General features: G+C 43.9%; 5 protein-coding genes across 5 annotated transcripts; 3 read left to right on the top strand and 2 right to left on the bottom strand.

Annotated features, from left to right (window-relative positions):
* Window positions 1–488: 488 nt before the first annotated feature.
* FA14DRAFT_161386 (uncharacterized protein) lies at window positions 489–2626 on the bottom strand (the record flags this gene model as incomplete). The annotated part of the gene is made up of 2 exons (XM_025499095.1): window positions 649–2626; window positions 489–518 (listed from the first exon to the last, which is right to left on the bottom strand). Coding segments are annotated over exons 1-2 (1632 nt in total), but the record flags the coding sequence as incomplete, so codon positions are not given.
* Window positions 2627–2802: 176 nt separating this feature from the next.
* FA14DRAFT_161385 (uncharacterized protein) lies at window positions 2803–7209 on the top strand. Its single transcript, XM_025499094.1, has one exon. It carries the CDS (start codon window positions 3045–3047, stop codon window positions 7125–7127), a length of 4083 nt encoding a protein of 1360 aa, XP_025353928.1. The 5' UTR covers window positions 2803–3044; the 3' UTR covers window positions 7128–7209.
* Window positions 7210–7537: 328 nt separating this feature from the next.
* On the top strand, window positions 7538–10639 carry FA14DRAFT_63988 (putative multifunctional beta-oxidation protein). The gene has a single exon (XM_025502613.1). It carries the CDS (start codon window positions 7882–7884, stop codon window positions 10606–10608), a length of 2727 nt encoding a protein of 908 aa, XP_025353927.1. The 5' UTR covers window positions 7538–7881; the 3' UTR covers window positions 10609–10639.
* Window positions 10640–11023: 384 nt separating this feature from the next.
* Window positions 11024–11879, top strand: FA14DRAFT_147568 (putative QRI8-E2 ubiquitin-conjugating enzyme; the record flags this gene model as incomplete). The annotated part of the gene is made up of 3 exons (XM_025497351.1): window positions 11024–11225; window positions 11292–11414; window positions 11474–11879. 3 exons carry the CDS (start codon window positions 11024–11026, stop codon window positions 11665–11667), a joined length of 519 nt encoding a protein of 172 aa, XP_025353926.1. The 3' UTR covers window positions 11668–11879.
* Window positions 11880–11927: 48 nt separating this feature from the next.
* Window positions 11928–13148, bottom strand: FA14DRAFT_173402 (uncharacterized protein; the record flags this gene model as incomplete). The annotated part of the gene is made up of 1 exon (XM_025500477.1): window positions 11928–13148. One exon carries the CDS (start codon window positions 13146–13148, stop codon window positions 11928–11930), a length of 1221 nt encoding a protein of 406 aa, XP_025353925.1.
* Between the last annotated feature and the right edge of the window lie 46 nt (window positions 13149–13194).

Genomic DNA, 13194 nt, shown 5'->3' with positions numbered 1-13194 from the left:
TCAAGAAAAGGGGAAGGGGGTAAGATCTAATGAAGGGGATTAAGGTAGAGTTTCTAAAGATAAAGAGAGGGGAGATATGGATCAAGCGTTGTCTTTTGTTTGCACCAAGATTGCCATCACTTTATCGCTCGCCATTTTAATGTTGAGAATTTGAGGACTAATAGGGCTACCATCACGTTTTGGCATTCCACCTGTCATGCCGCTCAACATGTTTGTAGGAACCAATGAGGAAGATGGTGTACTACTACTTGTACTACTTGTACTACCTGTGTTAGCACCTGCTGCACCACCCAAAAGGCCGAAAATCAAAAGGCGATTATCAGGTAAAGACTTGACATCAGTAATCTTTGTAATCATACCGGTAAAGTCTGGAACGATGCTGGCATCATCCCTCTTTTGTTTAGGGTTTTGTTGTGCAATACTTGCAACGTTGATTGCAGAAACAACGTTTACAACCATATCTTGTAATTGATTTGTTGGCAACAATCCATCAGCACGACGGTTTGGAGTGACATTGCTTGATACTCTGCTCGTGTCTTGAGGTGTTGTGCCTCCTGTGATTTGTCCGATGCTATCAGTTATTTGCTTGGTGATTTGATCGATTTGCAAAGGGCTTAAGCCATTTGATGTGTCATCAGCACGACGGTTTGGAGTGACATTGCTTGGAGTGACATTGCTTGATTGTCTGCTCGTGTCTTGAGGTGTTGTGCCTCCTGTGATTTGTCCGATGCTATCAGTTATTTGCTTGGTGATTTGATCGATTTGCAAAGGGCTTAAGCCACTTGATGTGTCGTCAGCACGACGGTTTGGAGTGACATTGCTTGGAGTGACACTGCTTGATTGTCTGCTAGTGTCTTGAGGTGTTGTGCCTCCTGTGATTTGTCCGATGCTATCAGTTATTTGCTGGGTGATTTGATCGATTTGCAAAGGGCTTAAGCCACTTGATGTGTCTTCGGCACGACGATCTTTGTGCGACTCTTGTTCGCCTTCAATCGATCTCGATTGAGGAGTAGTGTTCGAGACATTTGGCGTTGTCGATACACTACTAGTTTGGCCTCCTAAAGCTGGGAAATTAGCAGACGACAAGATCCTGGCGATGCTATCACTCAAACCGACCATATCAGGAACCATTCCAAGACCACTTTGACTCGTTGCATCGTCACGGCGTAAGTTTGGAACAATACCGTTAGTAGAGGTAGTACCTGAAGTAGTACTTGAAGTAGTACCTGAGGTAGTACCCATGTTTCCTATTGGCACGAATTTGTTGATCGAGTCAAGGATTTGACTAGTGATTTGATGTACTTGACTTGGAGTCAAGGCGTTTGCGCTTTCTTGACGAGGTTGAGGTTGAACTGATTGGGTCTTTTTGCTGTCCCCTCCGAATAAGCTCGATGGGTTGGTAAAGACTGATGTAATACCGTCTGTCAAGCCACTGAGCATGTTACTTCCATCACGGCGCATGTTTGGAACGACGCCAGTAGTAGAAGTAGTACCTGAAGTGGTACCTGTTGTGGTACCGGTATTTCCCATCGGCATGAACTTAGTGATTGAGTCCATGATACTACTGGTGATTTGTTGGACCTGAGTTGGGCTCAAACCGCTATCTTGACGAGATTGGGGTTGGACTGAATTAGTATTCTTGCCCCCAACTCCTCCGAATAAAGTAGTTGGATAAGTCACGATTCCTGTGATGGTGTTTGTCAAAGCATTAGTGTTTGGAACCAAACCACTTTGACTTGTTGTAGCTTCATCACGTTTAGACTTTCCGGTTGGAAGAACACTTCCAGCTTTTTGAACTGTCCCGGTGACTGTACCAATCAATTGGTTTGAGATTTGACTTGGCTGCGCCAGACCTAAACCGCCGTTATCTGCACGACGTTGTGGCTTTGCAGGTGAAGCGTTGGCTCCTGATAAAGCACCACTAGACAACAATTGATTGACCGTGCTTAAATCAAGTCCAGATGTTTTGCCAAGTGCACCTCCTACAGGCAAACTTTGTAATGGCAAACCTTGTGTGACACTTGACAATTGTTTATTCAGATCGCCCAAGTTTAAAGCGGGATTTTTTCCATCACCTAAAGAGGACAAGACTTGTGGACTGAGACCTTGTAAACTGTTCAAATTTGTCAAAGACGTCAAAGATGGAGCGAGACCTTGAACGTTTTGTAATGGCAAATCGACCGGAGCAGCATTGACACTTGCTGCAATGGCGATAAATGCAAAAGCGATAAGAACTTTATTACAACGCATGCTGTTCCGAAAAGGAATGGAAAAGAGGATGAGTTGTGGTAGAAGGGATGGAAGCAATCTTTTGAGGACGACCGGCTATTTATCTACTTTTTCACCCATGGCAAAAGATTTGTTTTGCATAGGGAGCATCATTTAAAGTACTCCGGAATGCTACAGGAGATCAATATGTGACCCTAGATAGAGAGAATTAGGAGAGTAAAGGGGGGTAGATACATGCTGAAGTACGTATTCATGTACGATTTCATGACGTTAATTTGCATGGGAGAGATTGAAAATGAAGCATCGTCTCCTGAATACAGACCATGATTCTGTAATAGGATGTAGCGATTTCAGGTTTCGATTGAGATATCGAATGTCGTAAATGTTCATTTTATGGATATGGAAGTGAAGGATGAGAATTTTTACATGCAAATAGCAGCTGTGTACCTTTTAGTGAACCTGCTGAAAAGTTTGACAGGCTAGTGGAATTGTGCCTAAAAATAAGATAAAAGTGCACGTTTGCATTTATCCTGCGCGCTATTTGCCGTACCTAAAACTTAAAAAAATAACAGGAGTTGTGTTAATATTTTACTCCCCTTTTCTTTCCTCTTCATTTCAATCATATCGGCTATCATCATATCATCATCATCATACTTTCGGCGTAGAGGCATTTATTGCCTCCTTTCACATTCTCCTATTCGGTCACTGGGAATTGGGCTATGTATTAGGCCACCCATGTCTTTACTTGAATCGTCTTTCGCCTTCAACGCTTGAATGGGAGTGAAAAGAGCCACACCGGCCTCTATGGCACGGCTATGAGCCAAAAGGAATCGAATGAAGGGGCAAATGCCCCTATAGCTGGTCCGTCAACTGCAGCACAAGAGCAAACAGGCAATTCAAGATCAAATGAAGAATTGAATTCATCTGAATCGAGGAGATTAAGCGCGACAGATTTTAGCAATGTGGATGCCGAAAAAGCATTTGCAGAGGGATTAATCGCCAGAAATGACGTTCGAGAAGCCGAAGATGGAAATGAGGCAGACGTAGAAGCAGCTCCTAAATATTTACCTTCCAATAAATCGATTTTATTACCGCCAAAAGCACGCTTAAAGATTGGAAAAGGGTCTTCAGATGAAAATGCAACATACCTCAATAGAGCTGGTCCTTCTTCATCTGTACAAGACAGAAAAAGGTTGAATTTCAATCTTCATCCGCTGGTTGTACATTCCAATCCCGCCTCTGGAGCTGAGGCGAGCCCAAGATCATTCCGAATAACCGACAGGGACCGGATGAATATCAATAGGGGAAGCGTCCGACAGACCGAAGATAGAGCATTGAAGCAAAATGAAAGCATTGATGATCAGCATAGCAGCATAGGAAGAAGCAAAGAAAGTGACGCAGAGTCTTTTCGATATCCCAAATCTCCGTCAGTATCAGAATGGGTTTCCAGAATAAAGCGTGGTATAGGAGCAGGTGGAGAATCCAGTACGACGGCTGTGTCGAAGCCAAGTCAATCACGCCAAAATCGATCGCGATCTAAGCATCGTCATCGGAAACCCAAATCAGGAAGGAGTCGAACTTCATATCGGTCAAATGATCAAAGTCGCGATGGAGATTCGACGTTCGGATCGGATCATGAAAACGAACGTGTACGACGTGGGAGTGATGACATTTTGGTTACTATGGATTCCATTGAGGGAGGTAGAACATCGTTTGATCATGCCGTCAATACAGATATACCACCACCTCCTAATGGACCTACCGCAGATGCTTTATATCAAGTAGCCTCACGCAGTCTGGGTAAGAAACCAAGATTACATTTTGCACCACAAAAGCGAAATATCCGAAGGAGAGATTTGCCTGACAATTACGAGGCTGGTGACATGTATCGAGGATTGGAAGATTTTGTCAAGGATTCCCGAATACGGAGAAGAAATCAGCGGAGATCAGGAAGGAGGAAATCAAATGATAGCGCCGATGGAAAGAGTAGCTCTGGAAGGAAGAGGAGAGGTAGTCGTACAAGTCGAGCATCATCAGCCAGCAGTATTGAATCTAGCAGTAGCAGTTCATCTTCTTCTGATGACTCTTCTAGCTCAAATTCATCGAGTAGTTCATCTGCCTCCGGTCGATTGACGATGGCTAGACTTCGTGCGTTCTTTGGTGACTCGTCTAGCAGTTCTTCCTCCTCTTCTTCCTCTTCGTCATCGTCGTCTTCATCAACAAGTTCAGACAGCCATTCCGATGTCAGTGAAGCCCGTTCAAATGCCTCGGGTCCAAACTTTAATTTCTTCAGACGAAGAAGGCAATCCACACATGGTGATTCCTCGTCTATGATCGAGACTTCTTCAATACCAAATACACCGCGTACACCAGCTATCAACTTCCAGCTGAAGGACGTCACGCGAAGCAGAAGAAGGCATCGAAGGCAAAAACGTACACGAGATGTAGAAAAACAATTGATCAAAGAAGGCAAGTTACCCGTTCGGGCGAGCAAAGCTGCAAGAAGAAAGGCAAAGAAAGCAAGGGAGGAAGCTGGAGGAATAACCGAATATACCCTTTTCACACCCGTTGCGCTCTCTGATATTACTTTTCATGGGCATTCTTCCCATCGCCAACATGGAAACAGAAAGAGTACTTCAAGGCCAAGAATGCCTAACCGTGGATTTACTCAACAACGAGTAAGTCCGCATCAAGGCACTGCCAAGGACAAACCCTCAGAAAAGGTATTGACTACTACGTCATTCGAAGCTGTTCGTGGACGACTACATGCGCTGCGTCGGTTTAAGAAGCAACTCGATCATTTACAAGGAGATCCGGGTGAAGGTCTGCGGGACGCAGAGAAAGATGAAGAAGAAAACATTATGTTTGAGCGGGTGACAGGTCCTCAGCATCAAGAAAAACCATCCACAGAACAGGATATCGGTGATATGCTATTAAATGAAGAAGATGGCGATCTTGCATTACCGCCGCCTGCCATGGACCTGCCTGAAGAATCGGAGTCGGTAACATCCAGTAAAAAGCAAAGTCAACAGCGTACGCGAGAGCGACGAAAGTACATGTCTGATGTCCCTCTCACGCCTCGTGTCCAAATGGCAATCGCTACAGAGTTTTCCCGCGGTTTCGAAGTTTCTTCACCCAATAAACCATTCAGTCCTAGTTTGCCGACTCACAGCGAAGACATCCTTCAAGAATCTGCCAATATTTTTGGTAAACCTATGACAAGAGAATCTTCTTCTGATGATCCAATCATTCTTGACCATGCACACTTTGAACCCACCAAGGAAGAAAGCATACGGACCAAGGTTCCTTCTCCCTCGGATGGGAGTGGAGCAAAAGGCGATGATGACGATCGCAACGCTGCTTGGTGGCTAGATGTGAGCTGTCCAACTTATCGGGATATGACTGAATTAAGCAAAATGTTTCCTCTTCATCCTCTTACCGTCGAAGATGTTTTACAACAGGAGTCAAGAGAAAAGGTCGAATTGTTTGAAAGTCTTGGATATTATTTCATCGTAGTTCGAGCGATTGATGAAAAGTACTTCAAATACAGTACCGTCTCTAGCGAAGATGTGACCTCACAAACATCTAGTCTTACGCAAAAGGATGACGAGTATAAAGTTGAGAAGGGAGACAGTTTGGAAATGCAAGAATTGAAGAACGAGTGCCCACCGTCAAAAGATACCTCACGAGATGGACAACGGTCTCCTAGGCGGAAGATGCGGGTAGACATCGTCGAAGGCCTCGATGGCAAGGAAGGTGTGGAAGGCGTGAGCGTTGGTGCAATTAATTTGTACCTGGTGGTATTCAGTCATGGAATCATTTCGTTTCACTTTGAGGATATATCAAAGCACACTGATCGCGTCAGAACCCGATTGGTCGATCTTGCACAACCTGTTGAACTGACAAGTGACTGGATTGCGCATGGTCTTTTCGATTCGGTCATTGATGCATACTTTCCACTTCTGGCTTATATTGAAACAGAAGTAAAAGATTTTGAGCGATTTACCAGTGATCCTTTGCACATGCCTTCCATCTCCAATGGCATAAGAAGATCAGCGAAGAAGGGCAAAAGTGGACAAGTTGTCAGCATTGAAGGCACGGATGAAATAGATCACGATACGATGCTACCTATGCGGTATGCCAACGAAAGCAACATGGTTACTGTTCTCCGAATTCTTCCGCGTATGGAGATTGGATCATTTACCCGTAAAGTCTTTCCGGAAAGTATGATGGAGCAAAGGGTGAAAGTGAGCCGATTCAGGATCCACGAAGGAGGTAAAGATGTGATCCCAAGTGCTGTCCGAAAGTTTTTGCAAATGCCTGAACCGAAAGGTCAATCGACTGCATTTTTGTCCAATTCTGCTCAAAAGCAAAATGCCATGCTTCGTCACATTACCGAAACTCGCAAAATTGCCATGGGATTGGCGAGAATCTTGCAACCTAGTAATGATACCGTTCGTGCATTACGTAAACGATTGGTAGAAATGCGTGGAACGAGTTCAGCACAAGAAGAAATGTCAATTTATATGGGAGACGTTCATGATCATATTGTTTCTTTGTTGACTCAACTATCTTCTGATGAAACGAGATTAGGTGATATTCATGCTTCTTATTTGACAAGTATTCGAATAAACAATCATCGTGTACGACAAAAAGTTGATCGATCTTTGGTCACTTTAGTTGCTGTTGGTACAACTGTGATGACGACTGTTTGGTCTATTTCTATTTTTGGTCAAAACGTTTACGTGCCTCAAAATGCAAAGCCATCCAATGATTATCATTGGTTTATTGGAATTTGCATTGGAGCTTTAATTATTCCTGCCATTTTCATTACCCGTGTTATTACTTGGATTCGTGCTGCAAGAAAGCGAGCTATAACGAATCGGGCTCGTCGTTAGAAGCTCATAACATACAACCTGTATATTACGCATGTTTGATTAGCAATTGCATCTCTTGTAAAGTTGACAATATTGATTGCTTACTTAATGTACCCTTTCCAATTTTGTTTCTCTTTCACGCACTTCATCTAATATAAAGCCGGTCTAATCGGGTTGTAGTGCGCGCTGCATGTCACGCAAACACGCATTCTCTCACCCGCTCCCGTAATAACCGGGGGAGCGCCTGCTTGATCAGACTTTTCTTCGTACGGTACAGTTGTTATCCATTAATTCCGTTGTAGAGCCGGTTGTCTATGATTAAGAAGCGATATTACGTCCTTCTTAGATCGGTAAGCATACGCACACAAATCATTCATTATTCTACGCCGGTTCGCGCTCAAAAAGGTGGAGAATTCGGCCACAGATAAAACCGGTCATTAGATCAGTCAAGCGCAGGCGGGCGCACCTTGCTTTACAACGAGCGAGATAAACCGGTTCAGCGCTAGTGCCCCCCTTTGGCTTATTCACTTTTCACATTGTGGCAGACAGACATAACACATTCTCAATTGGGACAGGTAGTGTACCCCGCAACACCACACAAAGAAGATTACTATCCTTCTTACCTTTTCTACCATCATCATTCTCACCATCTCAATCATAACGGTGACCTACCACGTATGCTAAAAGGCTTTTTGCAGTGATCATACAAAAAGCAAACAGGTAGTCTATACAAACATAACAAAACAAAACAAACCACTCTTTTCCTCTTCTCATCATGTCTGATTTCCCCGTTACAGAAAACGGTAAGATCTCCTACAAAGGCCGTGTGGCTATCGTCACAGGTGCAGGAAATGGTTTAGGTCGTGCATACGCTTTGGCTTTAGCCTCTCGTGGATGCAAAATTGTAGTAAACGATTTGGGACCTTCAACACAAGACAAAAATCGTAAAGCAGCCGAAGTTGTCGTTGAAGAAATTGAAAAAGCAGGAGGTGAAGCAATCGCAAACTTAAACTCAAACTTGGAAGGTGATAAAATCGTACAACAAGCTGTAGACAAATGGGGAAGAATCGATATCTTGATCAACAATGCAGGTATCTTGCGTGATAAATCTTTCAAATCTATGGGCGATCAAGAATGGGATGCCATCACCGCAGTTCACATCACAGGTTCATACAAATGTGCACATGCCGCTTGGCCTCATATGCGTAAGCAAAAGTTCGGTAGAATTATCAACATTGCTTCCGCTGCCGGTATTTATGGTAACTTTGGTCAAGCAAATTACAGTGCTGCCAAATTGGCAATGGTTGCCTTTTCCCGTACTTTGGGTATCGAAGGTGCAAAATACAACATCTTTGCAAACACAATCGCTCCAATTGCTGCCTCTCAAATGTTGGCAACAATTATGCCAAAAGAGATCTTAGATCAACTTAAACCAGAATTCGTTGCACCTTTGGCTGTTTTCCTATGTTCAGCCGCAAATGAAGAGGTCAACGGTCAATTGTTCGAATCAGGTGCCGGTTTCGTTGCTGCTTTGCGTCGTCAACGTAGTCGCGGTGTTGTCTTCAAGACTGACGATTCATTCACGCCTGCTGCCGTTCGTGAAAAGGTTGATGAAATCTTGGACTTTGACAACGAACCAGAATATCCTGAACGTGTCACTGATGCAAACCATATGGACTTCCTCGAACGTGCCAAAGCAGCCAAGCCAAACGACCAAGGTGAAGGACAAGTCAAATTCGATGGTCAAACCATCCTCGTTACAGGTGCTGGTGCAGGTTTGGGTCGCGCTTACTCTCTCTTGTTCGGTAAGAATGGTGCAAACGTTGTTGTGAACGATTTCTCCGAAAAAGCAGCTCAAGCTGTTGTTGACGAAATCAAGAAAGCAGGCGGGAAAGCTGCACCTGCCGTTGGTTCCGTCGAAGATGGTGACAAGATCGTTCAAGCTGCCGTTGATGCATTCGGTGGATTGCATGCAGTCATCAACAATGCCGGTATCTTGCGTGACAAATCCTTCGCCTCTATCGACGATAAGGGATGGCACGATGTGGTCAATGTACACTTGCGCGGTACATACAAGATTTGCAAGGCTGCATGGCCAATCTTCCTTAAACAAAAGTACGGTCGTATTGTCAACACTACTTCTGCTGTTGGTATTTACGGTAATTTTGGTCAAGCAAATTACTCAACCGCAAAAGGTGGTATCTTGGGTCTCACCCAAACATTGGCTATCGAAGGTCAAAAGAACAACATTTTGTGCAACACAATCGCACCAAATGCAGGTACCGCAATGACTGCTACCATTTGGCCTCAAGAGATGGTAGATGCATTCAAGCCTGAATTCGTCGCTCCTGCCGTTGGTTACTTGGCAAGTGACTCCAACACTGAACACACCAAGCTCTTGTTGGAAGTTTCAGGTGGTTGGATCGCTGCCGTTCGCTGGCAACGTACAGCCGGTCACGCCTTCAGTCACAGCAAGGAATTGACACCTGAACAAATCCAAAAGAAGATCCCTAAGATTATGGACTTCAACCCAGAAACATCAGTTTACCCTGCCTCAAATCAAGAAGCAATGACTGAAATTATGGCCAACATCGGAACTGATTCTCAAGAAGAGGATGATGAAGATGAAGGAGGTGACAATTACGATGACCCAGAAGATTCTGATATCGTCAAAGAAGCAAAGAAGGAAAGACCCGATGCAACTGAATACGAATACAGCGAAAGAGACGTCATCCTTTATAACTTGGGTATCGGCTCAAAGGCAGAAGAGCTCAATTACGTCTATGAAGGTGCAGATGAATTCCAAGCTATTCCCACGTTTGGTGTTGTGCCAATGTTTGATGCAATGAGCACTTTCCCATTGGACTTCTTGCCAAACTTCCAACCAACAAAATTGCTGCACGGTGAACAATTCTTGAAGATCTTGAAGAGTCCCGTTCCAACAAGCGGTACCTTGACATCCAAAGCACAATTGATCGAATGCTTGGACAAGGGCAAGGCTGCCAGTGTTGTTTTGAAGGTGATCACAAGTGATAGCAGTGGTGAGCCAGTCTTCGAAAATGTTTCTACATTGTTCATCCGTGGAAGTGGTGGCTTTGGTGGAAAGAAGCAAACATCACGTAAAGATGAAACAGTGGCAGCAAACAAGCCACCACAACGTGAACCAGATGCAGTTTTGAAACAAAAGACGACTACCGATCAAGCTGCATTATACAGACTTTCGGGTGACAGTAACCCATTGCACATCGATCCAAGCTTTGCATCGATGGGTGGATTTGATAAGCCAATCTTGCATGGATTGTGTTCGTTTGGTGTTTCTGCTCGTCTTTTGCAAAACAAATTTGGTTCGTTCAACCAAATCAAAGCAAGATTTGCAGGTACCGTTTTGCCAGGAGAAGAAATCACCGTCAAAGCATGGAAAGATGGAGAAAAGAAGGTCATCTTTGAAAGCTGGGTCGGCGATCGTCAAGTTTTGAGCGCTGCAGGTATCATCTTGGCTTAAGAGAGATCCTTTCTCTCTTCTTTGTAGATTTCTTGGAATTAGCACACTATTCTCTTCTAAGTTTCAATCTCTTTTCTCTGTCTCTTTATATATATACTGTTTTTGATAAATAAATGAATATGATCTTGCTATTGATTGATTGATTAATCGTTGAGGATGGCCATGATGACACGTGATTGTTTGCTAAGGTGTTGCTCTCAAGTCGCCCGATGTGCGTACGCGTGAGGGGTGGCTTAGAATGATAGGGCTTGTGGAGAGCAACGCCTCTCTTTTTGACTGTTATAGTGCCCGGGTAAATGCAGCTGTCAGGCAATAGTAGGCCGTGTTGTTTTGTGGAAACAAGACAACTCCTTGGTCAAATCATTCTTGCCTTTTGAGAGTTAAACCATCATAACATCTTCTAACTTTCTTCAACATGTTATCCTCACGCGGTGCATCTTCAGCAGCGATAAAACGATTAACAATCGAATATAAACAACTTTCATCCGATCCAAATAGTTTATTTCCAGCAACTGGACCGATTGATGAAAGTAATTATTTGGTTTGGGAAGCTCTCGTTCCGGGACCTGAAGGTACCCCTTTTGAAGGAGGTGTATTTACCGCCAAACTAACGTTTCGTATGTATCACGAAAGCTCGTCTTTACGGAAGCGATCACTGACGAGCTGTTTCCCTATCTCTACAGCACCAACATACCCACTCGAACCGCCAGTAATGAAGTTTGAACCACCACTATTTCATCCTAATGTTTATCCAGACGGAACAGTATGCATTTCTATCCTTCATGCAGCAGGAGACGATCCAAACAGTGAGTGCTTTATGGGATGACAAAGTGCGAATGAATGCTTACCTTTTCATCCTAAACAGTGTACGAATCTTCGTCAGAGAGATGGTCACCGGTTCAATCGATCGAAAAAATTCTTTTGAGCGTTTTGAGTATGTTGGCAGAACCAAATGTGGAATCAGGAGCGAATATCGATGCATGCAAATTATGGAGAGATAATCGAGAACAATACGAAGAAAGAATTCGGGCAGACGTTAGACGTTCTTTGGGATTGTGATTGCGGGTCATGGGTTTCTACTTGTATTCAACTTATCTTTCTACCTCGTCTTGCCCCTCGCTTTCTCAATCAAGCAATATTCACAGCAATTACTGTATCACAATACTACATCTATCCCAACTCTATCAATGTCACTATAGATTTACCCTCCCTTTTGCATATTTCAGTATGATGGTAATTATCGAATCTTGTGTGAGTATGCTACAATATGTACAAAGAATGAAGAAATAAGGTATCGCATGAGCAAAAGACAGAAGCAATCAAGATCCAAAGAGATAAATAAATGAAGAAGCGATTCGTGACGCTCGTTCAACAGCCCATGCCGTCAAACGATCAGTTGCGAAGTGGGTTGGAATGGGAACACCTAGAAGGCCATATTGGTATTGACGTGATGATTCCAATGCTTGTTTTTGTGAGAGTGAAAGATGCAGGTAGCTGCCGGAATTATACATTAGCTCATACCGAGCCAATGCTGTTGATTGTTTTGCAGATGCATCTTTTGAGCGGGATCGATATCGAGACGGGTAGGTGTCTATCAGGCTCTTCTTGCCTGTTCTAGAGCTTTTTCTTGAGCGTACAACGTACGGATATTCATGTTTGTCTGGCCTTGAGATCGGTTGCACTTCATTTTCACCTTGGCTCAATGTAGGCGAAGTGACCACTAAGGAGGCATGCTGAGTGCTGCCTAGACTTTTATCGATACTGCTTCGGCCTCCGTTTTTTGTCTGGTTTCCTCTTAGCTGGTAGAGCGAATCCATCGCAGTAGTTGAAGGGTGTGCAGTCTTGCTTTTTGACTTCGTTTGTTGGTCCTTTCTGCTGGTCTGTTTGACCTCCTCCGGGTGATTAGCACTGCTTTGATTTGTCACATCTTTCAATGTTCTCTTTGTGCTTCGGCTAATTTCACTCTTTTGTCCATTTGCAAAATCTTGCGACTTGATCGAGCTGCCTTCTTGCTTCTTCGCTTTTCCAGCTGGTCGGGGTGATGCTGAAATGTAGGTTGTGTCTGTTGAAGTAGATGAAAGAGCTGACGATCTCGAAGGTGATTTCATAAGACTTGGAAGTGTAGCGGTTGAGATATGTCTTCGAGATGGTGTTGGTGGATTGGTGTGCTTTGATGAAGCTGAATCTCCGTTTGTACCTGATTCCAATGAAGTGGAAGAGGCTGCCGAATCTTTTCGTTCTCGAAGTGCTTGATCTCTTTGCTGTGTAACACTCAAGAGATTTAAAGCTGATCCTGAATGTTGCTCATGCTCATAGAGGGAATTTGGACCACTTCCATTCATTTGACGGGAATGCTCATTCTTCTCCCATTCTCCATCATGCGAGATCGTAGGTGAAGATGGAAACTCTACACTTACCATCGAAGAAGGTCTAGGACGAGAGATTTTGAAGCCAGGCCTTTTCACATGTTGTTGTTCTTCTTCTTTTCCAGGTTGTAATTTTTGGGAGGATGATCGACCTAATGACCATGATTTCGGCATTATGGCCAATGTCGTAAAGAGAAAGGGTGAAAACCTTGTCTCCTTT

The sequence above is a fragment of the Meira miltonrushii genome (assembly GCF_003144205.1).
Source record: "Meira miltonrushii strain MCA 3882 unplaced genomic scaffold FA14scaffold_3, whole genome shotgun sequence".
In the NCBI taxonomy this organism is placed as follows: domain Eukaryota; kingdom Fungi; phylum Basidiomycota; class Exobasidiomycetes; order Exobasidiales; family Brachybasidiaceae; genus Meira; species Meira miltonrushii.
Note: the sequence above shows the minus strand (reverse complement) of the source record. Positions and strands in the feature narration are given on the sequence as shown.

Excerpts from the sequence above, each read along its gene's own strand:
- FA14DRAFT_63988 (XM_025502613.1), top strand. The coding sequence starts at position 7,882 with ATGTCTGATTTCCCCGTTACAGAAAACGGTAAGATCTCCTACAAAGGC.
- FA14DRAFT_161385 (XM_025499094.1), top strand. The coding sequence starts at position 3,045 with ATGAGCCAAAAGGAATCGAATGAAGGGGCAAATGCCCCTATAGCTGGT.